This window comes from Colletotrichum acutatum (assembly GCF_030867785.1).
Source record: "Colletotrichum acutatum strain CBS 112980 chromosome Unknown BDZ83scaffold_1, whole genome shotgun sequence".
Lineage (NCBI taxonomy): Eukaryota > Fungi > Ascomycota > Sordariomycetes > Glomerellales > Glomerellaceae > Colletotrichum > Colletotrichum acutatum.
The window spans coordinates 948,380-971,885 of record NW_026848995.1 but is presented as its reverse complement, the minus strand read 5'-3'; the positions used below and the strand labels follow the sequence as shown (position 1 = coordinate 971,885).

The following is a 23,506-nucleotide window of genomic DNA, read 5'->3' as shown; positions in this document are numbered from 1 at the left end:
ACTGCCTGGTGCCCGTATTGGTGCCGATTCTGGGCGGGGGAAGGGGAACACCTCAGCACATGCCCTGCCCCAGGGGGTTTGGGAACACCTGCAATGAGGTAAGGTCTCTCAATTTGAGAAGTGACGAGATGGCTGGGCCTGTCGTCTACTTTACACGACGTAAGGTACCTTACGGTTCATCCCTCTCTCCTGCCTTTTCCATTTGTCCTACTGGATACCTGACCTTATTTCACGAGTGTAGGATTGGCGGGCTGGTTCCAGCAATCCATCGAGGGCCGTTTGGCGCTAGAGTATGACGTCCCAATATCCCTAGAAAGTACCCTAGCCGAGTAGCAGTGAAGGCGGGGGCACTGGATCTGTCACTGGAAGGTCATGTACCAGGCTGGGTGGACCGAGAGGGCGAGAATCACGCCGTGGAATGAAATGATGATGCTCTTGAAGAGAACAAATGTTGGAGCAGTAGGTAGATAGAGCAGCTTAATGACTGTCTTGCCATATAGATCGAGACCACCCTCTAGAAAGCCATTGTTGCAGACTGTTTGGCTGTCAAGCTGAGATGTGTCTGGCCTGCCCGTGTGTCACAGAGCGACCTTGTCTCAGACCCAGCACATGTCTATTCCATTTCCATTTCGCATAGCAGGACACCCCAAAACCACGCCCACCTTGTGTCAATGGCGGAAGCCCGCCCATTGTCCATTCCTCGAGTGCCTACCTTGTGGTACAAGACCCAAAGGGAGAAGAATGGCCGTTGCAATTGATGGACGAATGCAGACCACCGACCATTGGGCTGGAATCCTTGGACCCCGGCCTGCGCTCTTGGTACTTAACAAGTCCGTCTTCGTTTGCCGCCTACGCCGAATTCGAACCTTCCTTCCGAAGCTCTGTGGACGGAATAGGACCGCCTGCATGCCGGCCATTTTGAACCCAGTCGCGTTCGAACACGACCACATGCGCACCATGCTATGACCCGTCTCTCTATACAGTAGTCCACGATACCTACTCCCAACCAACGTCTCCATCTTGGATTTTTGCGCAAGCAGCAGCAGCATCAGCAGCAGCCGCCAGGAACCGCCCCTCTTTTCCAGGGTACCTAACGCTTCTGTTTAAGGTATTCCGCATCTCAGGGTCTTGTTCCGTAACCTTCAACCCAACACCTCATCATCCACCCACGCCCGACACGCGCCTCCATGTCTCGCGAGCAACCGTGATGCATGCTATCCGCGCATCCTCGATTGGGCAGCTTCTACGTAGTCCTCGCCGTCTTCAAGCACTTCCCGTCATGCCACCATGGCGAGCCACGTCTCAGCGGCAGTCGATGCCGAAGCTACCTTTGACGCCGCACCTTTGCCTCATCCACAAGCGGCACTTCCAAGCTGAGGCGCTCTATCTACCACCGCTCGTCTTTACCGGCCTTTTGGTCACTCTATGGACGCAAAAGTGTCTCGCAATGATCATCTTCCAGAACAAGATCATTTACATGCCTGGCCTGCCACCCAATGCACGTAGGGAGCGCATCCAAGACTATGCGAAGCAGTGCTGGGGTGTACAGTGGGAGGAGAAGAGGATCCGCGCCGCCGATGGGACGGATCTAGCCCTCTGCGTGGCCTCGGCGACATCGACTGGTGGGAGGAAGACCACGTCGCTCGACGACACTCTATCGGTGCCGTCCATCTACATCCTCTACTTTCAGGGTCCGCCTCGTCCCCGTTCCCATACCCTGGCTGGCGCATAGCTTTTCCCCTTGTACCTCTCCAAACGATCAAAAGCTCATGCTCAGGGGAAAACAGGAAACGCCTCGTCCATTCCCCCACGGTTGCCCGACCTATCATGGGTCCTGCAGTCGTTGCAGCAGAGCAAACGGCCCGCGCGATACACGTTCGTGTGTCTAAGCTACCGCGGGTACTGGACGTCGATGGGTCGTCCCTCCGAGAAGGGCATCAACCTGGACGCGCAGGCGGCTCTGCACTGGATTGGGCGGGTGCACAGCGAGCACAATGACCGCGGGCACCAGCCCATGCCGGAGGTAATACTCTGGGGTCAGAGCATCGGCGCTGGGGTCGCTACGAACCTCGCCGCGTGGGAAGCGTTCCCGCCCACGTTGCGACTGCGGTCGCTGCTCCTCGAGACACCTTTCACGTCCGTCAAGGACATGCTGGCGACGCTGTATCCACAGAAATGGGTGCCGTACCGTCATCTCTGGCCGTTTCTCCGGAATCACCTGGACAGCTGGACGAACCTAGCTACGATCGCCGGGAACTGGTCCGGGTCGAGGATATGTGAGAGGCCTCGCATTACGATCGTGGAAGCTGGCAGGGACGAGCTAGTGCCGGCCGAGCACGGCGCGAAGCTAGTCCGGCGCTGCGAGGAGGTCGGGCTCGAGGTAGAGAAGAAGACGGTGCAGGGCGCCTTCCACAACGATGCCGTCATCAGGCTAGAGGGACGCAAAGCCGTCGTCGACTGCATTGAGCAGGTCGCTGCTAAAATCTGATGGACACTTAGAATGACATCAAGTGAGGTCTGTCTACGGATAGCTAAGCAGTGAGTTCGCACGAAGCTGTCACGGTGACACTTCAGAGCTGTAAATGTTGGTCATCCTGAAGTGGACAAACCTGATTGGCGAATTGAATGAGTCCATGGCATTGCCGAGAGAACCCTCGGCGTTCGAGTTAGGTTTGGATTTCGGACTGGGAAGCTAGGAACCGCTCCCCGGGCCCCGGCAAACCGGTGCAAGGTTTATTAGAGAGGCGAGTGATGGTCAGGGGTTAAATTGCCTTGCCTCTCTTTGCAGGAAACCGAGCCTGGTTCATGGTACGATCCCTTGTGGTCCAACACCATTTACGCCATCCCGAAAGCCCTCTTTCTAAGCATCGGGCTTTCGAGATAGAGCCGAACAATACATTAGATCTCTGTGATCTCAATTCGTCTCCAAATTGATGCTTCGTACCACCAGAGGATTCCTTTGATCTCTTAACTATTCGTAGAACTTGACTGAAAGTATTCGCCCCTTGTGCGACGGCAGTGAAGCTAGATTGAGTGTCTGCTCCTAACATTTCTTATTCCGGCCAAGTGATGGGTATAGAAGCTTGGACGCGGCCATGCCGCCTCAACGTGGATCATCTCTGGCTTTTGCCCACTGTTCCAGGCACCTAGGCAGCGTTCGTGTGAAGTGTGAACCGTCGGCGCACCACAGATAAGTGCTCAGCAGCCCGCAAACTCCCGGACAGAGGTACTCTTTGGGCCATTGAGTCACGGCGGAGTGACCTGTCGACGGGAGCGAGGGAATCATCCAGCCCCCCTGACTTGAGCACAGTAGCACCGAACGAACTGCACCAAAGCCAACGCAAGCTTGCACACACTCTCTCCCTTTTTGGGGACTCGGCTGCTTGTTAGGTTGTTCCCCCTGCGGATGGCTTGGACATGGCGCGGTTTTAGGACCGGGTTTGGCCTGGTACTCAGTGCTAGCCAGTGTCCGCCAGTCTTCCCAACAGTGCCACCACAGAGGCAGCCAAGCAGAAACCCGGCACACCACCCACTTTCTCATCAGCGAAGTACCCTGCTGGCGTGCACGTGATATCGCATCCAAGGCGTGTGTCCCTCAGACCCACCGACGCGTTCCCCTTGAATCCCCAGACGCGTCCAATGAGGACGTTCTCACCACTTTTTTTTTATCAGTCCGCCCCCCTCTCGCCCAGGCACAGAGTCTCGGTGCCATCCTGTTCAAAAGCAGCCGGTGCAAGGCAATCACTGCAACGTACTTCAGGTAGGGGAGGGATCTCGGGGGACCGTGCCAGGAAATCAGGCTGTATATATTAAAATCCCATCGCCCATCCCCAATGAGTTTCTCTGGAGTTCTCTCTCTCTCTCTCTCTCTCTCTCTCCTATATCCACACATCTCGGAAACGGCGCCTTAGGTAGGTCAAACACATTTTCCCATCAGAATCAATCTTTCGGTCCATCCCATAGTCATCGATAATCAATTATTCCATCCATCACCTACTTTTTCCATCACTTGAAACCCCCCCTCCGACGACGTTCCTTAGGCATCCGAGGTGTGATATCTGCTATTCGCATTTAACTCTCTTTGACTCCGCAAACTCGATCACATCCATTCCAGTATTCATCAGCCAAAATGTTCAGCAGACGCTACGAACCGCCACAAACCGTGAACAAGAGCTTCTCAAAGAGCCACAAGGCATCCAAGTCCAGCTCATCATTCAGCAAATCCAGCGGCGTTTCGAAACATCGCCATGAATCCCGCCACAGCCGAAGACCAACGACCGCAACTACAACCACGAGCACCGCGACCGAGGATACTTCCATGAGCAAGTAAGTCTTCAACACGTTTACTCTGTATCCTCTATCAAACCCCATGCGTGTCGCTTCAAAAGAGAAAAAGGCGACCAGATACTAACAAAAACCTCACCAATTAACAGCAACCTCACCTCTGCAATTGTAACCCTCGTCGTCGGCACAGAACAGCGCCTCTTCGCCGCCCACGAAGACGTCCTCTGCGCATCGCCCTTTTTCCAAAACGCCCTCCGCGCCAACCTTTACGGCAGCCCCGCCGACGTCGTCGGATCCCCGGCCTCCGTTGCCTCCTCGTCGGCCGCCCCGACCAAGCGCATCGCCCTCCCAGACGAGGAGCCCGAAATCTTCTCGTCCGTGCTGGAGTATCTCTATAAGGGCGACTACTACCCGCGCCTGGTGCACAACAAGCGACGCAACTCGTGGGAGATTGAGGCCCTCAGCAACGGAGAAAATGGCCGCGGCGGCGTTGAGTCGACCGTCTACCACCACGGCATCGACGGCGATTTGCTCAAGGACACTGTGATTTACTGCGCTGCTGAGAAGTACGGTCTCGAGGAGCTGAAGAGGGTTTCACTGAGGAAGCAGGGTCTTCGTAAGTCTCTTCTCTTCTACCTCGTCACTTTTGCAATACCCTGCTAACTGATGTCTAATAGAATCCGGCATCCAGTGCAGCACCATCCTGGCGTCTGCCCGGTACGCCTACGCCAACACGCCCGACAGCGACTCGAAGCTGCGGGCGCACTACCTCGCCCTCATCATCCGCAGCCGAAGCACCTTCAAGCGGAGCGGGACGATGCAGCTGGAGATGTACAACGGCGGCACCCCGCTCTTCTTTGACCTCTTTGTCGCGCTTTGCAATCACGTCGATGACATCTCTACTGTGTAAGTCATCCCTCAAACTGGAACATCACCACTTATTTACTGATACATTGTATAGAAACTCACCTCGCACGCCCCGTGGTGGCCGTTTCTAAGGGGCACATCCTCACCCATCCCATTTCCTACACCTCAAATCTTCTCATCTCAGCCAAGGACGAATGAATACCCGGCTCATCATAACTAATGACTTTACGTTCTCACGCAATCTTTGCCTTTCATCTTTCTCATCTACTTCTCACTTTATCCCCCCACTGACTGTCGCTGGAACGGGCGATATAAAGCCTGCTGGACTCGCAAAACCCGCAAAATACCATAAACATCAGGGCGTTTGAAACCCCATTCCACTGGATCGGGCTGGTTATGGCGTTTGGGAACAACATTTTGTATTATTTCTGCAATTTTTCTGGCATCTTTTGTTCGACTTTTTGACTTCTCACGAGAAACCCTTGTACATTTATTTCTTACTTTTGGCGAGACGATGACTACATGAGAGAAGAAGAATGTTGATAGGCGGTTTCTTTGAAGACAGGAAAACCTACCTCTTGTTCATCATTCATATAGGGATGACTGAGAAAAGAGATGCTCGGATGCTCTGGGTGTAGTGGAGCGAAAAGAGCGAGAAAAGAGATGATGGAAATTTGGGTCAGATTGCGTCTTTATCGAAAGAGATCGAAATCATTAACTGTAAAATTATCATTCTTCACACTCGCTTTCTAGTTTCTGAAAATCTACAGGAGTTGATGCTGTGAATCTCGAGTCTTGTTTCCGATGGAAACGAAGATATCTCGTCGTTGCGATGTTCACGAAATTCAACGAGTAATTTGAATAGCTTTATTCTGCTATCTCGAACCTCCTCCACCCTGTGATCTGAAACATAGCCAACACGACCTACCGAAGTTTCCAACCATGAGCAAAAGTTCTATGTGAATACTCGTGAATGCCCAAGGCACCCGAATTCACAGGCCCCGATCCAGGCAAACTATCCCTGCCTATCTCAACCCCATCCATCGCCCCCCCCCCCCGGTAGAGTGTCCCGGTTCCTGGTCCGCCCGCCGCGGCGACCAGGCTCGCCTAGCGTAGCGGCCGTGTTTCTGGATACTTTGCCCCTCTTCCAGCGGTGAGTCATATTGCTAGCATCACTGAGGCTGACTCTGAGCAACACTATCATCGATTCACGCACATCACTTCCGAGCCCAACCCACCCCTCTTCGGGAACACATACACACACACATACTTTCAGACCCCGGCTTTTCTCCTTGCTTCTCCTGAATTACCTTATCACGCTACCAATGCAAGCACTTAAACTAAAGTTCATGCATCAGGGACCCCCTCTTCGCTTACTTGGGTAGGCCGGTCGTACGTCTGCGTGTGTTGATGAGACGTCAGTCATCGTTCCGTACTCACTACTCGTGCCGTGATTAAGTCGCCATGTGAGGGACTTTATTCAATGGAAGGACGGGAGGTGAAGGTTGATGTAGCAGATGTGTGCGTGAGGTGGTATAGGAAAGACTGTATTTGGGAGTTGTTTTCTGCATTTGAGGAATGGCGTGTGACTGTTCCTACGTGACCGCATGTAAATGCTGTAGTGACATTGCAAACAATCTACTTTGCGTGACAGATCGCGGTGAAATGCAAGCTCAACATATGTCACACGTACATAGCAGATAAATAGATGGCCAGTGGAAATCGGAAAACCTTTACATATGCATTATCTAGTGAACATTGTTTTTTTTTTGTAATTGAATTTCTTTTCTTTCATTCATCAAAGGCCAGTCTCACAGTACCAATGGCGCCGGCCCCCAGGCCACGAAAGCGTGCTTGCCTGAGGTGGGAAGCCGCAAGTTCATCCGCATCGCACCTACCTACCTTCCCAGTCCCAAACCTTCACCTGATAACTTCCCATTCCCATCCATCCGGGTCCCGAGTGGAATACACACAGGAAGAAGCCCATATAGACCCCCTCAACTCCATTCCTGTCACCAGCACAGCAGGCGCCCCCCTAGGTCGGGGGGTCAGGTCAAACTGTGGCGTGGGTGGTGGAATTGGTTAATGGTCAACATCAATTTATCTACGCCAACCAGCCTACTCGACGACAGGCTCAGCGCATACGAGTCCCCGAGTTCGAATCCCGGAATGAGCACCATAAAAAATTCCCAGCATGAGCACCAAGAGATGTAGCCCCCAGTTCAGCACCGGGGGGGTGAACTCTTTTGTTGTTTTGGTTGTTTTGATATGCTTATGTAATTGGGCAATGGAACAATTGAAGCAATTTGCTGAGTATCAATGTATTGATGTGCATCTACTGATTGATCCCAACAAACGGCGTCGAGATAGACTTTGCTTTTTAATTGCCCGGTATCACTAAGATACTCATGCATCCATCTTCCTCGCACCAATGCATGCCGCCAGGTTTGCTCACACCTTATACGAGGCCGTATCGTCCATGCCTATTGGGTCAAACATCTTCTCGCCGCTTTTATGCGCACGATGGTGTGGTACCAAGGCTGTATTATCTCAAGTTCTTGGACTGGTCTAAAGTCTCATGCGGTCGGAGTCCCCACCCCACCATCCCCGTTTAAACCCCTGTTCCGGGGAACGCCCCGTTCTTGGAGAGGACGACGATGCCGCGCTCGCGGGCGATGTAGCCCTTCATGAGGTTCTGCAGATGGGCGGATTGTTAGTCATGTACTTGTGAATGAGGGGTTGCTATGGAACTTTGTCAGAGTAGCAAGCTTTTGTGGAAGTCATCACGACACTGGATCCCCTTGAGCACGCAAGGTCGGTCCCGTGATGATGTTGCCTACAAGGCAACCCCAGACGCACGACAAAAGAAAAGCTGCCACGTACCTTGTAAATCATGTTTGCCAGCAGGCACTCGACCTCGTCAGGGTCAACAGTCTCTTGGCTACCGAGGCTAATAGCAGCTGTGAACTCGGCGACTGGGACTCTGGTCCGACGGACGGGAGCGGTGCCGGCTTCCTTTGCCTCCTCGAAGCCGCCAGCGACAAAGACTTTGCGTAATAAGTTGCGCAGAGCAATATCGCGACCGCGCTCCAACGTAAGGTAGATTCTGCGGCGGACGAATTCCTCTTCGCCTTCTTGTAAAGCTAAGTCAAAGTTGCGCAAATCGCCCTTGCGGATGGATTGCGACAGTGGGAGGAAGAGCTTCTGCAGCCGTGGATAAGGCTCAAGAAGTTTGCTGCTGGGCAGAGTATGTGTGGTGAGAAGATGGCATGGGATTAGGTAGGTAAGAATTCTCCTGTGATGGTTGTTAGTGGTTGGGGATGGTGATGTGGGGTGTGTCGAGAGTACTTACTCTTGGTTGCTCTTCGCATCCTTATGACACAGTGACCATGCTTCAGTGAGGTGTTTTTCGGCCTGGGTTTCGTCAGCTTCGCAACACTGAGCTAGCCTTCCCTCGAAAAACGTACCTCGACATAGTTCTCCTCCAAGAAGAACAGCACACCTTCATAATACTTGAATGTCACCCGCTGTGACTTGGGGAATGCTTCCAGGGGAGGCATATCTCCACGGTTCGTGGACAACGCCTTCAGGATTGTCCGACTCAGACTTGCCGAGTTGAGTTTGAAGTAGGTCTTGAAGAGCAAGTTGATGATGTAGTAAATGGCCCACTTCCTCGATTCTTCGAGAGGTGCTCTGTATACAGTTAGGACTAGCCAAGAGTATTTGGGGTTGTCGACATACCTATCGCTCAAACACAGGGTGAATATACGCTTGAGCTGCTGCTCACAGTCGCGCAGCTGCTTCTGCTTCTCCAGGTCCGGGTCGTAGTCGTCAGCAAGCTCCATTGCGTCAGCAGTAGCATCAGTGGTGCTCCGCTCCTCGTCTGAGCTGATGGCGAAGAGTCGCAAATGCTTGCCGGCAAGGTAGAGGCACGGAATTGTCCACGCCTCGAAGCCATAATTAGTGTAGCCTCGGATGAGAGCGGTGGTGAATTCCTTCCAAGACTCATAAACTTTGGTCCATGATGAAGACTGTTATTGGTGTTAGTGGTGAAACTGAAGAGAGGGAACGGAAGGCGTATTGCGCGAGAGCTCACCCTACCTCCAGCAGCGGAGTCGCCCTCTACTTTGAGGATCTCGCCAATGGCCTTCCAGTACGCCGTGTAGACTTCTACCCAGCCCGAAGTCTCCTCATGGTCGAGCTTGAATTTCTTAGATCCCGGGCCCCGACCGAGAAGCATGTACTTGATGTCGCTCTTGGCTTCTTGGACGTTGGTGCTCAGATAGATGGACCGTAGCTTGTCCGGCTTGTTGACTGGACTGAATGGCTGAAGTGTCTGCGCAAGAGAGTACCCAGACCGAGTCTTGTAGGCATTGCGGAACTCCTCAAATAAAAGCTCCATCCTGTCTCTTTGAGCCCTTGTCGACGTTGAAGGGTGGGTGAGTGAGTTCAGTGATGGAAGAGCCGAAGGGCTGAAGAGCGAGCGCTCTAAAGACCGTTGCTGGAAAGTGACGCTAATTCAACCGGATATAACCTGCAAATTTGAATCAAAGGGCAATCTGCCTGCCAGACTTATGATGAAAGCGATCCCGGTCCAACACCAGCCAGCAAATGTAGTTGCCTCTGTGATGCTGTTGCTCAATGGCGGGCGGTCTGCGCTGTGATTGGTCAGAACCCAGTGACTCTGAGATTCACCAAAGGCAGCTGCTCCCTCTGATCTTTCTGGTGGACACCGGCTGTTCTGCGCCTGACATTCAAGGCAGGAATGCATTGACAAAGCTTCTCGAAAAACTGGGCGGCTTGAGGTGGATCCCCACCAGCCGCAACAAGGTGGGGTCCAGTCGCTTAGGAAAGTGTGGCGTTGACACATAGGGTTCTCGCCCTTTTTTGCATTTACCCAACTTTTTTGTTTTCCCATTCGGCTTCAGACCCAGCAGCAACCACCACGATATCGGATAATCGACGACCATCGGCCAGCTCTTCAAAGTAAGTCACCAATTACTCAAGTCCGTGGGGGATCTCCAGTTTCTAACAAAATATTCAAGATGGGTAAGCACAATTCCTCTCTCCTCGCTTGGATCTGGATCTTGGATGCGAATGCTTGCTGCGAATTTTTCGAACCCGACCGCGACGAACAAACTTTTTCAATGCTACTTGAGACATCACGAAGATGTCGTAGTATGGCACCGCACGACAGCAACAGCGCGCCTGCTTCCTGGATTCACCATCATCGACAACCATGAGCTCGCATGTCAAGCGAGACCACCACAGATTACCAAACGACGAAAGAGTCGGGGCTTGGCTTGGGAGGAACAGGAAGGAGGGGAATGAGCGCAAGACCTGGCCTGACCTCACGATGCAACGCGATTTTGTCCGCCCATCCGAATCCGATCGACCGGAAGATTCGCAGCAGCTCAAAATGACACAGCAACTCGCATCTTTGGATCCAGAAATTTGGTGGTCCCAGGTCGACGCATAACTAATTATTTTCGCTATAGGTCGTCTTTCGGAATACGAGGTCATTGGGCGCCACTTGCCCACCGAGTCCAACCCGACTCCCGCGTTGTACCGCATGACCATCTTCGCTCCCAATGTCACGGTTGCGAAGTCCCGTTACTGGTACTTCTTGCGTGGCCTGAAGAAGGTCAAGAAGGCCACTGGTGAGATCGTCAGCGTCAAGGAGGTACGTCACCGAAAACTCGACTTTCCAAAAGCACTGCAGTCAGATACTGACTTTGCACGCTACAGATCCAGGAGAAGCACCCCCTCAAGGTCAAGAACTTCGGTGTCTGGCTCCGCTACGACTCCCGCTCCGGCACCCACAACATGTACAAGGAGTACCGTGAGATGTCCCGCACCGACGCCGTCGAGGCTCTCTACTCCGACATGGCCGCCCGCCACCGTGCCCGCTTCAGGTCCATCCACGTATGTGCCCTTGCGCCGAACGCCTCCCACGAGATGGCGAACTTACTAACAAACCTTCAAACAGATCCTCAAGGTCGTCGAGCTCGAGAAGGGCGACGATGTCAAGCGCCCTTACATCAAGCAGCTCATCACCAAGGGCCTCAGCTTCCCCCTCCCCCACCGCGTCTCCAAGCTCAACAACCAGAAGATCTTCAGCGCGAAGCGTCCCACCACCTTTGCATAAAGTGTTGGCTGTTGTGCGGCGTTGTTTCTCTGGTTTTCGACAAATGGAGGGGCGGGCTACTACTACTTGGCAGGTGTTCACTAGGTCTATGGAACTATCACGTGCATTTGCTCTCTGAAGGCGGGGGCCACCAAAAGAAATGAAATCAATTCAAAACATCATCTTTTCGCGAGCATGGCCAAAAAAGCAGCAGGGGAGGGAAGGGAAACCTTACTCAAACCACCCTTTTGATAGATGGACGAATGACACCTGAGTACGAAGCTGTGAATTACGACTTCTTGATGAGACGATGCGGTTTACCTTAGATCTGCTCGGCCAGAAGAGGGATGTCAAGACGTCCGGCTTCGTCTACGTAGACAAATGCCAACTCACCCTGCGTCGGTTGTCAAAGTTTTTCTCATTGCTAGTGGTGTGATGCATGCATGTCTTCAAGTATTTGTAACGTTGAGTGCTTTTCGCTTGGCATCTACCTTTACCCTTCCCAGCTGCTCTCAAATATCTAAGTAGAAGTCACCCTACTGGCCGTGACGTACCCCCTGTAACTTCGTTTAGTGGTTATTATTGTTCTAGTGTCCAGTGACATACCACTACCACTAGGGCATGAAGGTTCGTCGACCATTCCCGTTCACCTACACCGTATTCCTACAACGATGTTAAGATACCTAACCACTGGGGCCACTTGCTTGAAACAACAGATATCAAGCTGTCGGATATCTTTCACTCATTCAATCCTACACAATTACAATGAATTTCAGTTGGAAGCCTAGATTTCTCTTCCATTCTCCAGTATTGATGGGCGTGATTCGTCATCCCTATCGTACAGCATCACCATTTCATTCCTTCCTTTCATTTTCCCATGTCATACACCACACCTACGCGCCAGTTCATGTAGGTATCCCATGCGCCTCCTCTTCCTCCTCCTCCTCTTGTGGTTCCCTTAGTCACTCAAACTAAAATTACCCATCATCCCCAGGTGACCTTTCCATATTCACATCAACGACAAACTCGTCCCACGAACTCGGGTCCCACCCGAAGTCTCCGGCATCCATCTGGATTCCGAAATGCGCAATCAGGTCCTGCGGGTTACTAAACAGCGGTGTGCCCCCAAACATGGCCATGTCCTCCGGCGTCAGCCCGAACGGCGGGTTCATAGATGCTGAGGTTGACGGAGGCAGTGATGTCACGGGCATCCCGGCCGCCGCCGCTATCGACGGGTCGACCGCCATCGGCGTGGGGCCATCCAGACCAACAGTATTTGTGGTCGCGAAGGGCATACTCGTGGAAGGCAGCGTGGAGCCGCCTCCTTGCCAAGCAGCAGCGGCAGAGGCGTTGGCGGTGTTACCGCCCATGCGGTCTGTTCTGAATGCCGGGTGTAATGTTCCCATACTCACACCGTGACCTCCCACCGCCGCCGCCGCAGCTGATGACTCCTGGACATCCGTGACATCCACGTCTCCATTCCCATCCACGCCTCCATCCCCATCCTCATCGTCATCATCATCCTCCTCCTCCTCTTCCTCATGCTGCGGCACCTCCACCGTCCTCCTCCCAGCCCCCTTCTGCTCCGCCGCCGCCGTCGCCGTCGCCGCAATCACAGGGGCCCCCTTACCGCTATCACCCAACTTCAACGCCCCCATCATAGCCTCCGCCCTCGCAGCCCTGGCCCGTCTCAAGAGCTTCTTCAACGGCCTCCACAGCGTGCCCCGCCTCGTGTCCGCGATCCGCTCCCTCATCCCGTGGAAGTTCCGGTCCACCACCCGCCACGCCCTCTCCACCAGCTCCCCGCGCGTCTGCACACACAGCTCCGCCAGCGCGACGGCGAGCGGGTGCCACTGCACGTAGCTGTCGATCCACCACCCGAACCGCTCGCGGTACGTCGCCGAGCTGTACTCGACCAGCTCTATCGTGTTCACCGCCGTGCGGAGCATCGTCTCCCGCGCGACGCGAGGCTTCGCCGTCGCCGTGGAGGCACGGGGTGTAAAGGGGTACTGCGCCGACAGCCACATTTTGAGGATGATGATGCGTACCGTTACGGCGGCATGGTTGGCGGGTAGGTGCCGCGTATCCTGATCTTCGTCGTCGCCGCCGCCTCCGCCACCAGAGCCATCACCATCCGACGCAGGGGTTTTCGGTGGTGCGGTGCCAAAGAGCGCTTCCAGACGCTGCGCGTGCGCCATGATTTCGTCCTCCGACGTCGTCGGCTCCGGCGTGCCGTCGTTGTCGAGCGCGAGCTGCGGGTGCCGCGGCCGCAGGTTGCCAAAGATGCCCGACGACATGCTCGTGCACAGGCAAAACGTCATCTCCGTCGGGCCCGTCCTGTCCTCGAGCAGGTCCGTCGTCGCAGGGCCGAAGTCGTCGTCGTCGAGGTTGAAGGGGAGGCGGGTGTTGTAAGACTGTCGCGGGATGGCGGCGTCGGTGCCGCGGTCCTCGGCGGCGCGGATGTCGAGGACGACAATCATCCACCACAGCCGGCGGCGCATCTCGGCCTCGAAAGGTGGGAGAGGGGGGTTGACGCCGTCGCGGTGGAGGTGGAGGGCCTGGGCGAGGCGGACGACAAGGGGGATGAGGGCCCATGAGGCGCGGCTGGCGTTGTGTGAGCGGAGGAAGCACTGTGAGATGATTAGATACTGAAACTTGATTGGTGATAAGTGAGTGAAACTGGAAAGAGAAAGACTCACCACGTAGTACGTCAGCGCTTGAAGGGTTCGAATCTCAGTGCTGTTGAGATAGTCTGCCTTATGCAGCGCCCTCTCAACGCCCTCCCGATACCTCTGCGCAAGCACGCTCCTCTCCTCTCCCAAGTTCCTCAGACAAGCCTCGTTCGTCAAGCTGGTGACGGCGCCGTAGTACATGGAAAAGAACAAAGCCTCGGTCGCATCGTCAATGTGCTTATTCACAGCGTTCGCGAACCCTTCCAGCTCGACAGAGACCGTCGGCCGGTGAATGACCTTGAACGCCGGATCGACGTTGGAGAAGAAGATGCCGCACATGTACATGATGTGATCCCGCGGCGGGTGCCTCAGCGGCTCGTCCCCGCCGGTGACGAAGCTGGATATAAGCCCGGACAGCGCGGGCGGCGTCTGGCCCTTATTGGCGGTGGATGACTCGGGGCTCGTCGTGCTGTGCTGATGCTGCTGCTGGCCCTGCTTGCCTTGGCCTCCTCCTTCCTCATCGTCGGACCCTTCGCTGTCGGATGGCTGGTCAAGGGCCTGTCTCATACCCTCGACCTCTTGGCACAGGTTATCCCAGAACTCGGCGCTCATGTAGTTGGTCGGCGGGGCAGGCTGGGGGTCCCACCCCGCGCCGGGCGGCGACGGCTCCGCGTCATTCATGCCCGAGACGGGATCGACACCAACACCCCTTCGGCCAGTCGTCGCCGAAATGGAATGCGGCGTCGATGAGGCGGCAGCTGCGAGCAAGGCCGTAGTGGGCACTCCTCCTCCTCCTCCTCCCGCCGAGCCGGTTGAGGCCCCGATACCGCTGCCCCTTACAACTCCATCTACGTTACCAGAGTCGACTTTGCTGACGATGCTCTCCAGACGTGTGATGCGATTCAGCAGCTCATTCTGCCTCCCCTGGCGTGGCTTGCGGTTCCGCTTCCGGGAGGGGAAGACGCAGTCGAGATCGGAGCGCTCGCACTGCTTGCACCGGGGCTGTAGCTTATCGCATTTGATCTTGCGATGGCGGCAGTTTGCGCAGCTGAGCTGTTGTTTACTGGTGCCGCTGTTGCCAGGGGCGGCGGTGTTCTGGTCTGATTGTTGTCGGGCTGCGGTCGCCGATGACGCCGGCGGTGTCATTGTCTAGCGATGTTGTTTATTTTATTATGAGTTCAAGGTGGTGTGGGTGAGTATGAGTGAAGGGGGTGTGTGAGCGACCCTGAAGTGAGTGAAGCTCAAGTGAAGCTCAGGGTGTGTGAGTGAGGTGTGTGGTTGGCCTTTGCTGACGTTGACGATTTTGAGGGTTTCCCCGCTAGGCCTCTCGCGTTTGCATTCCTTGTAAGTTAAGAGCGAACGGGCGATCGACGTCCTTGTAACTCCTAAGCCCGGGCTGACGTGCGTCCGCCGTCTACGGAGTATTAATTTAGGTTTCCATCCAGATTGAAAAGGCCGGGGAAGGGTTGTAAAGAAGAGGTGATGATTTATAAGAGTAGTTGTTTCGCGAATCGGTTTCCAGGATTCATGGGGTTTCGCTTGATGATGATGGTGTTCTTCGTTGTGAGTCAAAAAGGACGAGCTGTGAGTGAGACCCAGATACCTTAGGTAGAAGCGCGGAGGGAGGAATATACCTATGAGGATTTGGGCTGTCGCCTGTGTGGTTCCCCACTGCACTGTTCCCCCCCAGGCCCCGATCTGCGTTCAGATGCAAAATTTCCCAGGGGTTGCCCGAAACTACCTTACCACCCCGCTGCAGCAGGCGTAAGAAAAAACCTTAAAAAACAAGACTAATAGGTGCCAACTATTTGGACGGATAGATTTACGTAGATTGACTGATATGTCAGCACTTGTGTACTCGTAGGATCGTACGTACATCCGTAGTCGGGACTTGCTCGGTCTCGCCAGAGATGGAGGTCTACCTTGGTAAGGATAGAGTTTACCGCCCGGTATCTTGCCGCGATTAGGGAGCAATTTGAGCACAAACTTCTATCTTGAGATCGTGGACCGTGACTACAGTTTGGGTTTCTTGCATTCTACCCGATGGAAGTGCCAAGTCTGTCCAAGAGATGAACAAAGACCTGGACTGTCAACATCGGCGCGGCGCGGCGCTCGGAAGACCGCCGAGTGCGAGCCTGATAAAATTGCGGAACTATCCGTCTCCCGGCCTCGTCGTATTTACTGTCGTACTTTCGGTCGTAGGTATTCGTAAGCCAAATCGACGATACTGAAAGAGAAATAGTGCGCTTGCGTACTATACTCTGGGGGGACCCTCCCTCACTTTCAGCATGAACAGTCATCGAACTTGGGGCCCGTTGAGATGACTCAAACCCAGAAATCCCCCGTGACAATGTTACAGATGAAAAAATGAAATAAAAATCATGCAAAGAGGTAACAAAACAAACACAATGTTGGCTCTTTGCTAAGCCTAACAACAAAAATTGAAGAAACATTCAACGAAAGGAAACAGGGGAAACAACAAGAAAGCATGCCCGAAATGAATAATGAACACCTAGACTTCATCACGGTGAACACCACCCTCCCAACCCTCCCCCTCCCCCCTCTCGCCACGCGCAAGCCCGTCCTCACCGAGCGTCTCATCCTCAAGCCCGTCAGCCAAGACGACCTGCCCGCCCTGCACGCCATGCGCTCACAGCCCGAGGTCATGAGGTGGGCCGTCGCCGGCCGCCCCGACGCCGACCTCGACGAGACGCAGGCCTGGCTGGACCACAACCTCCCGCCCAACGACGCGCACAATTACAACTTTACCATCTGCCTCCGCTCGACGGGTGAATTCGTCGGCCTCGGCGGCGTCAAGCGTATCGGCCCCAGCAGCCCCGGCCTACCCGGCGGCGAGCTGGGCTGGCCCGAGATCGGATACCTCTTCTGCAAAGAGGCCTGGGGCAAAGGGTACGCCACCGAGTTCCTGCGGGGCTTCGTCGGCGCGTGGTGGTCCCTGCCCCGCTCCGCTGCGCCTGCGCTCCGGGTTGAGAAGAGCGTCATCGGGGAGGTGACCCGGCCGTTCCAGGGCGCGGAGGAGCAACCCAGGTCCGAGTACGAGGTGGTGGGGGAGGTTCTCACCGCCGTGACGGAGCTGGACAACTTGCCCAGCCAAAAAGTCTTGGATAAGACGGGCTTCCGAAAGCTCAAGGTCTGGGCAGAAGTCGATGAAAAGACGCAGGAGACGACGACGCTTGTCGGCTATGGTATCGAGGCGCCAAAATAGGAAAAAACCCAACTACAATATAATAATCGGAACGGAACACTGAAGATGACAGAGGGAAATGTGGGAGAGGAAGGAAATTCACACTGACCATGCGTCGTTCGATTAAACCGCCCATCCCTGGGGCTCTTTGCGGCGTTCAGCTCTAGATGCGTTGCCGCAAAACCTTGTTGGTCTACCTTGTTTAAGTTGGCCAAGAATTTTTTTTTTTGGGAGGCTCAGCACCACTATAACATGGGGTACACCTGGGTTTTCTAACTCTCGAATGATTTGAGAGCTGCCGTAATGATGGGGCCAGCCAGTACGGCGCGGAGGTCGTATTAGGGACGGCATCGGACACGCGAGACTCGGGGTGGAGAACATAGCTTCGGACAATTTGTGTCGTCCGTGATTCCTCCGATCTCATCGGGGGCTAGCACCGCCGATGTTTCCCGGATTCCTTCTTTGATATATATTAGAACAGATGACGCCAGGAAGTCAAATGCACCTCATCATAGAATAGAACCATAGAGAGAAACTCTACAGACGAGATTACGCACTGCCTCATTTGAGCCCACCCGATCTCAAGCATTGCCATCGCAACACAGTCCCCTTCGTCATCCCTACCACACCAACTACTACCCAAGAAAGGACCACCGAATCCAACATGTCGCAACTCGGAATGGCCAACACCATTGCCACTGCTACTGGCATCCTCGGGTGCGCATGGTGGGCAGGTAAGCGAGCTCTTCTTCTCTTTCAATCGCGTGCTCTCTCTCTTTGTGCCATCATCAGCGTGGTCGACGTCAATTGTTGACTTTTAGTCCAGGCGCGGCGGCATCGTTGTCCATGTTCAGCATCCCCGCCATTCTCCAAACCAGCGCCGAGCCAGGTCATGCACTGAAGCTGTGGCAACACATATTTTTGAACGGCGCGTCGACCGGCCCAAAAGTAGCGCTCGCCATTACGCTCTCGCTGGCCTACTCTGCATATGATCGCTACGACCAGGGTGTTGCGTGGAAGCCGTTTGTTGCCGCTGGAGCTTTGAGTCTTGCCATCGTGCCCTATACCATCATCTTCATGTCGTCAACGAACAATGCGCTCATGGCCGGTGCACGAGGCACCGCAACGCTGGGTCTGTCCGAGACCACGCAGTTGTTAAAGAGGTGGCAGGCCCTCAACGCCGTAAGAAGCATCATTTCTCTTGCGGGCGCCGCTATCGGGTTGTGGTATACCGCTTTCCAATGGGCGTGAAAGGGTTTGATTCTATCCAAGACATGTCGATCGGTTCTGTATAGACAGGGAACCGAGGCGACGGAACGGCGACAGATTCATGTAAGATAAAGATAGTGCTCGAGGTGTACCGGCCAGGCAGATGGTTGGCGACCAGTGCAACAGCAGGTGGCCATCACATTCTCGTTGGTTGCTGCAGTGTCAGGAAGTGGTAGAAATGGCCCTTGGTCGACGCAATGTACAATAGCAGGTCCCTGCAAGCCTTGTTCGTAACCTTTACCCTTGTGCTCACCGCCAGATCACTGTGTCCCAAAACCTTGGCTGCAACTGCATCATACATGGCTGCTGGAACAATTAGAATTAGATGGACACGCAGAGTCACCAAGGTAAGCCAGGGTAAAGACACTATGCCATGTATTCGTAAGGATGTGCGACGCGCCGCCGCGGATCACTTTCCGGTTGCTAGCAGTGTTTCTGGAAGTCTGCAAGATGGGGCGGGAGTAACGAAAAGATTGGGTGGATTATCGAACCGGATCTTTGGTGTTTTGCAAATGCGCTCGCCGGGTTCCAGCCTGCCGGGGAAGCAAATTGGCCACGGCGTAGGTGGACATGGTGACGCTGACTTGGAGGTTAGTGAGTCTAGGAAAAGTAGCTTCCTAGAAGTCGTGTGGTGGAGGGCCGGGGAAAGACATGAGATGGAGCAGAATTCGAGCAGCTCAACGGCGTGTGGCTGGACACTTCCTCTTCAGCGCCTGCCGGTTCCCTTTGGCCTTTAACTCTCTTGTTTTGCGTAGGAAGATGTAGGTCAAGACCAGATGGGACAACCTGTCGGCTTGGACGGGTTGCCTCTGGAATAGAGGGTTGCGTGGCTAGGGCCGGCTGGCGGCTGAGCGGGCACCAGCCTCCGCAACAAGGCACATCGCAGCTGGGCGTGTCCAGCAGACGGCTCACCTGGGCAGACTTTCAGGCTGCATCCTAGGGGCCGAGGGAACTGGGCATCCGCATCCATCGCTTTCGACGGGCCTCTTTGGTCATCTGGATCATCTGGATAGTCGGGTCCGTTTTGCTGCCCAGCCTCACTTTGCCTTATCTTCTGGAGCCTGCTGGAGGGTAATGTACGGAGCATGGATGCCAAATCATGTTGATCAGCTGGTGGGGAGTCGGGACGCGATGTTGGAGATATTAGGCGTAACCTCGGGAGTTGAATCCAAACGGACGACAGAAGATCAAGGTCAGACAAGCCGAGTACGGAAGCATCGAGATGCTGTGGGATGGTGGTGGTGACTGGTGAGAGAGAAAGAGAGAGAGAAAGAGTGTGTGTGTGAGGTAAGGTAGCTCGTTAGGAATGTGTGCCTATACAAGTCAGAGGGGGTGGAGCGATGATGTTCCCAATTAGCGGTCGTGAAGAGGTGAGATTGCCATGGGAGAAAGAGTAAAGGTACATCGCGAGAAATGGAAGCAACAGGAGGGCACCCTAAGGCGGTACGTACCCAACGGTTGGAGACTGGATGCGTGGAGGTCGGGAGTGAGGGAAAGATACTTTCAGACACAGCCCAACCACGCAGGAAAGGCATGTATCTCTCGAAAGGCAACCGACGGTCCGGCCCAAATTTGTCCCCGCAAGGGAAGCTGCGCCAGGGTGCACGTGTCAGCCCAACAGCCAAACGTTTTCCCTGTTTGATCGCTATTCTTACCTGCCACTGCCTTGCCTGCCTTGTTCTTCCCTGTCTTGCGCAGCGCTGCTGCATGTACCACAGTACTCCGTAGGCAATAAGGTAAGGTATTGACCAGAAGCTGTGAAAGAGCCCAGTTGTGTAAGGTAAGAACGACCAGGCGATTCCATTGCTTCCCGCAGCTCGGTTCTGCCTGACGCGATGGGAAGTTCATGTCCAAGACTCCGAGGGAAGGCAAGGTAAGGTATGTCCTTCCTCCCTCGAGTCCACTTCCTGCCTTCCCCCCGGTTCCCCGTCCATCTCACCACAAAAACAATGTATCTAAAGCCCCAGAGCGGCGGCGACCTTGAACCCCCCAAAAATGCCCATCCGTCCCATCGTGCGTGCCCGCGTCTTTGACCCCTCCAACCCCCCCCCAGCAACAACAAGGCCCAAGTACCCTAGCCACCTCAAGTTGCAGTCCGAGTACTTTAGTTACATCATCAGCTCGCTGCCCGCCCAATCCTCCATCAACCAGCTGCACCGCACACTCCCGTCGTCGCTTTCGACTTTCGCTCGACCTTGGACTGTGTTTCTTACACACATCCATCCCCTCTGTCCACGCTTCACACCCACTACGGTAGTCCTCGACCCGGATATTTCTCTCCTGCCACCGGCTGCACTCGCGCGCACCCTCTTGCTCCTCTGGCGCGCATATTGACCGAGTCCTCATCCTGCGCCTACCAGCCTCGACTTGCATCCGCACGTATCCATCCGGCCTTGACTCACGGCTTGGCTTCAGCCTACTTCTGCCTCGCATCTCTCTGTCTCTCTCGTATGACGATGCTGTGGCGGCGGCCCGCACCCAAAGTACCTTGAGTTATTAGTAGCCGTTGAACCCTCAACTCAACCTCGCCCACGCTCCCAGTCCCACGCTAGCACCTTGAACTCTTCCCGAGCCTTTCAACATCAACCGAACCGGACGATAACTTGCGCTCCAAGTCGTTCATAATCCAAACGCCATCTCTCTCTCTCCATCTCTCTCTCCAGCCACTGCCTGCGAAGCTAAAGCCCTTTGCTTGTCAGCAGCACACGCCACCAAAACCGTTATATTACTCCATCCCGTCCAATCTCCACACTTTTGTCCCGGGACATTCCTGCCCACAAAAACGCACCGTTGATGTAGACTTCGGCCCCGAATGGCGACGGCGACCGCAGAGGCCGACTCCAAAGAGTCCTCTGCTCATCCTCACCCTCACCCTCAACCGCAACCGCAACCTCAACCGCAGGCCCAGACACAGTCGCAGAACCCCGATCCAAAGCCATCCTCCCCTTACGGCTATCTGTTCGGCCCAGACAAGGCTCCGACACCGATTCTCGATGCTCTCCTCCGCGCCATCGCTTTACACATTGTACGTCCACGACAAACCCTGGCTTCCTCCACCCCGCTTCCACACACCCATGGCCAAATACTAACCGAACCCCGCCTATCTATAGATTCGCGATATTGGCGATAGACATGTTCAAGCCTTGACCCCTCAAAAGCTGGCCGCCTTTTATAAGGCCGTTGGTGGTAACTATGACTGTAAGCCTAAATCCTCACCCCGCCTGCAATGTATCCCATGCTGACGGCTCGTCGCCATAGCCCTATTTGTCGATATGCCATTTCCCGCCATATCCTACATTTGGCAGGTAACCGGCTGCCAGCACTCCATGCAGCCCTCCGACAACGATTTCGACGCCCCTTCCGTCCCAGCCTTGACCCTTCGTGGCTTCGTTCGATGGGAGTCGATCGAGATACTGCTGAGCCCCGAGGAACATGTACCTTTCATCCAGCAGGCTGTCAAGAGCTGGAACCTGAAGCATCCTGAGACGGGCGAGCCTTTTCCCCCAGATCTACCCGCAGATGCTCTGCCCAGCGAGCCAGACGCTGGAATCGAGAAATGGCACAAAAAGTGCGCTGAAAAACTGAGGAAGGCGGCAGTGCCAGACGAGGAGCCGGCATCACCAAAGACTGCCCCTGCTCGCTCAGCAGAAAGAGACGAGCCGAGAGTGAAGGCAGCATACGTGCACGTCCGAAATCCCTACCCCTCCAAGGGATCACCGAAGCCATCGCCTCCGCCTCGTGGTCCTCAGGCAGATTACTTTGTACCGCCTGGCCGGCCACCGGTTGCTTACAGTCATGTGCCTGGGGGTCACGCCGCGAATCGCTACCCCCCTTCTCGACTCAATATTCCCCAGAGGACCCCAGACCAAGATCGATTCCGAGGACAAAACTCTCCTGACGACCGTCGACGCCGAAGCTTTTCTGACTACCCATCCCCTCCACAAGATCCGCACGCCAACGCCGAGCACTTGCATCCTAACCGACCGCCCATGCAACCCCGCCGACACAGCCAGCCTCGACACTATTCTTCGTCCTCAACGTCTGATTCCGAGGACGCGGCGAGCCCGCGATCTAAACGTCGGCCTCATACACATCATTCAAACGAGCCGCCACCACCCGGTTTCCGACGCATGGGTGCTCCCTCGGTACCCCAGCCGCCACCTGTCACTCGTGTACATCGTGCAGAACTAAGACCGGAAGATGCAAGGCGTCGTAGCATACCAGTCGTAGATGGCATCAGGGAGAAGATCAGCGAGAAAGTGGCGTCCATTCTTCCCACTGGTCGATCACCAGAAAGGCATCGAAGCACCTCCGGTCGTCGAAGCGATCCGCCATCTCGCCGAAGCCGAGAGCACTTGCCTTCTTCTAGACTTAACCGCAGTTGGCCTGATATCGCATCGGAGGACTCAGAGGCTTCAGACTCGGAAGAAGAGCGCCGCCGCCGATTTAAAGCCCGAGAACGTAGGGAACTGGAGGAAAGAGAGCAACGAGAGAGGGAAAGAGCCAGAGAGAGAGATCGCGGTCGAGACCGAGACCGTAGACGTGAAAGAGAAAGAGAGAGAGACCGTGACAGGGACCCAGAACGCGAGCGTGACCGTGATCGTGTCGTGAACTGGGAGAGAGAAGAAGATATGGAGGCTCGTAAGCGAAGGGAACGACCGGTCGTGCGGCCTGAAGCGACGCGCCGGACGAGTAGCCATGCGGACGTGGACCGTATGCGAGGGAGGCCTGAGCCCCCATGGGATCCTCGGGACCCCCGCGATCGGGAACTGAGAGATGATAGAGATAGAAAGCGGTGGAGAGAGCGCGGGGGAAGCCCGGTCATCTCTGGCGTTGGGGGACGACAATACCCAGCTCCGCCGATTCGGAACTAATCCCTACATGTAGCGTCCTAGGTTTAGCGGGTTATTTTGAGCGATTTGGAGAGTTTTGGATTTTGGATGGGTAATCTAGCTGGGGCATAACGGCATTTTCACTTCCACGTATGTACACCTGGCTCCTGTACTGGAAGAGTGCACAAAGGGCAATGAGACATGATATCACTATACCGCCTCGCGATTTGTGACATTTTTCTTGTTGATC

General features: G+C 54.8%; 9 protein-coding genes across 9 annotated transcripts; 7 read left to right on the top strand and 2 right to left on the bottom strand.

Moving 5' to 3' along the window:
* Positions 1-1,207: 1,207 nt before the first annotated feature.
* Positions 1,208-2,488, top strand: BDZ83DRAFT_564382 (Alpha/Beta hydrolase protein; the record flags this gene model as incomplete). Its single annotated transcript, XM_060503633.1, has 2 exons — positions 1,208-1,691; positions 1,788-2,488. 2 exons carry the CDS (start codon positions 1,208-1,210, stop codon positions 2,486-2,488), a joined length of 1,185 nt encoding a protein of 394 aa, XP_060371985.1.
* A 1,347-nt stretch (positions 2,489-3,835) lies between these two features.
* On the top strand, positions 3,836-5,347 carry BDZ83DRAFT_10479 (uncharacterized protein). Its single transcript, XM_060501046.1, has 4 exons — positions 3,836-4,326; positions 4,434-4,900; positions 4,962-5,190; positions 5,246-5,347. The coding sequence occupies exons 1-4, from the start codon at positions 4,130-4,132 to the stop codon at positions 5,280-5,282; spliced, it is 930 nt and encodes a 309-aa protein (XP_060371984.1). The 5' UTR covers positions 3,836-4,129; the 3' UTR covers positions 5,283-5,347.
* Positions 5,348-7,295: 1,948 nt separating this feature from the next.
* BDZ83DRAFT_597225 (PCI domain-containing protein) lies at positions 7,296-9,906 on the bottom strand. The gene is made up of 6 exons (XM_060506894.1): positions 9,248-9,906; positions 8,893-9,182; positions 8,619-8,844; positions 8,504-8,565; positions 8,035-8,446; positions 7,296-7,846 (listed from the first exon to the last, which is right to left on the bottom strand). The coding sequence occupies exons 1-6, from the start codon at positions 9,551-9,553 to the stop codon at positions 7,763-7,765; spliced, it is 1,380 nt and encodes a 459-aa protein (XP_060371983.1). The 5' UTR covers positions 9,554-9,906; the 3' UTR covers positions 7,296-7,762.
* Positions 9,907-10,196: 290 nt separating this feature from the next.
* On the top strand, positions 10,197-11,299 carry BDZ83DRAFT_645880 (ribosomal L18ae protein family; the record flags this gene model as incomplete). The annotated part of the gene is made up of 4 exons (XM_060509892.1): positions 10,197-10,200; positions 10,650-10,834; positions 10,900-11,076; positions 11,141-11,299. 4 exons carry the CDS (start codon positions 10,197-10,199, stop codon positions 11,297-11,299), a joined length of 525 nt encoding a protein of 174 aa, XP_060371982.1.
* Positions 11,300-12,267: 968 nt separating this feature from the next.
* BDZ83DRAFT_561668 (fungal-specific transcription factor domain-containing protein) lies at positions 12,268-15,003 on the bottom strand (the record flags this gene model as incomplete). Its single annotated transcript, XM_060503566.1, has 4 exons — positions 12,268-12,574; positions 12,929-13,908; positions 13,978-14,550; positions 14,650-15,003. Coding segments are annotated over 4 exons (2,214 nt in total), but the record flags the coding sequence as incomplete, so codon positions are not given.
* A 1,444-nt stretch (positions 15,004-16,447) lies between these two features.
* On the top strand, positions 16,448-17,176 carry BDZ83DRAFT_746321 (acetyltransferase; the record flags this gene model as incomplete). Its single annotated transcript, XM_060513254.1, has 1 exon — positions 16,448-17,176. The coding sequence occupies one exon, from the start codon at positions 16,448-16,450 to the stop codon at positions 17,174-17,176; it is 729 nt and encodes a 242-aa protein (XP_060371980.1).
* A 643-nt stretch (positions 17,177-17,819) lies between these two features.
* On the top strand, positions 17,820-18,406 carry BDZ83DRAFT_746320 (uncharacterized protein; the record flags this gene model as incomplete). The annotated part of the gene is made up of 2 exons (XM_060513253.1): positions 17,820-17,889; positions 17,982-18,406. The coding sequence occupies 2 exons, from the start codon at positions 17,820-17,822 to the stop codon at positions 18,404-18,406; spliced, it is 495 nt and encodes a 164-aa protein (XP_060371979.1).
* BDZ83DRAFT_10287 (uncharacterized protein) lies at positions 18,327-19,389 on the top strand. The gene has a single exon (XM_060501040.1). It carries the CDS (start codon positions 18,622-18,624, stop codon positions 19,159-19,161), a length of 540 nt encoding a protein of 179 aa, XP_060371978.1. The 5' UTR covers positions 18,327-18,621; the 3' UTR covers positions 19,162-19,389.
* Positions 19,390-21,047: 1,658 nt separating this feature from the next.
* Positions 21,048-23,485, top strand: BDZ83DRAFT_9928 (uncharacterized protein). Its single transcript, XM_060516049.1, has 3 exons — positions 21,048-21,449; positions 21,535-21,622; positions 21,683-23,485. The coding sequence occupies exons 1-3, from the start codon at positions 21,237-21,239 to the stop codon at positions 23,296-23,298; spliced, it is 1,917 nt and encodes a 638-aa protein (XP_060371977.1). The 5' UTR covers positions 21,048-21,236; the 3' UTR covers positions 23,299-23,485.
* Positions 23,486-23,506: the final 21 nt, after the last annotated feature.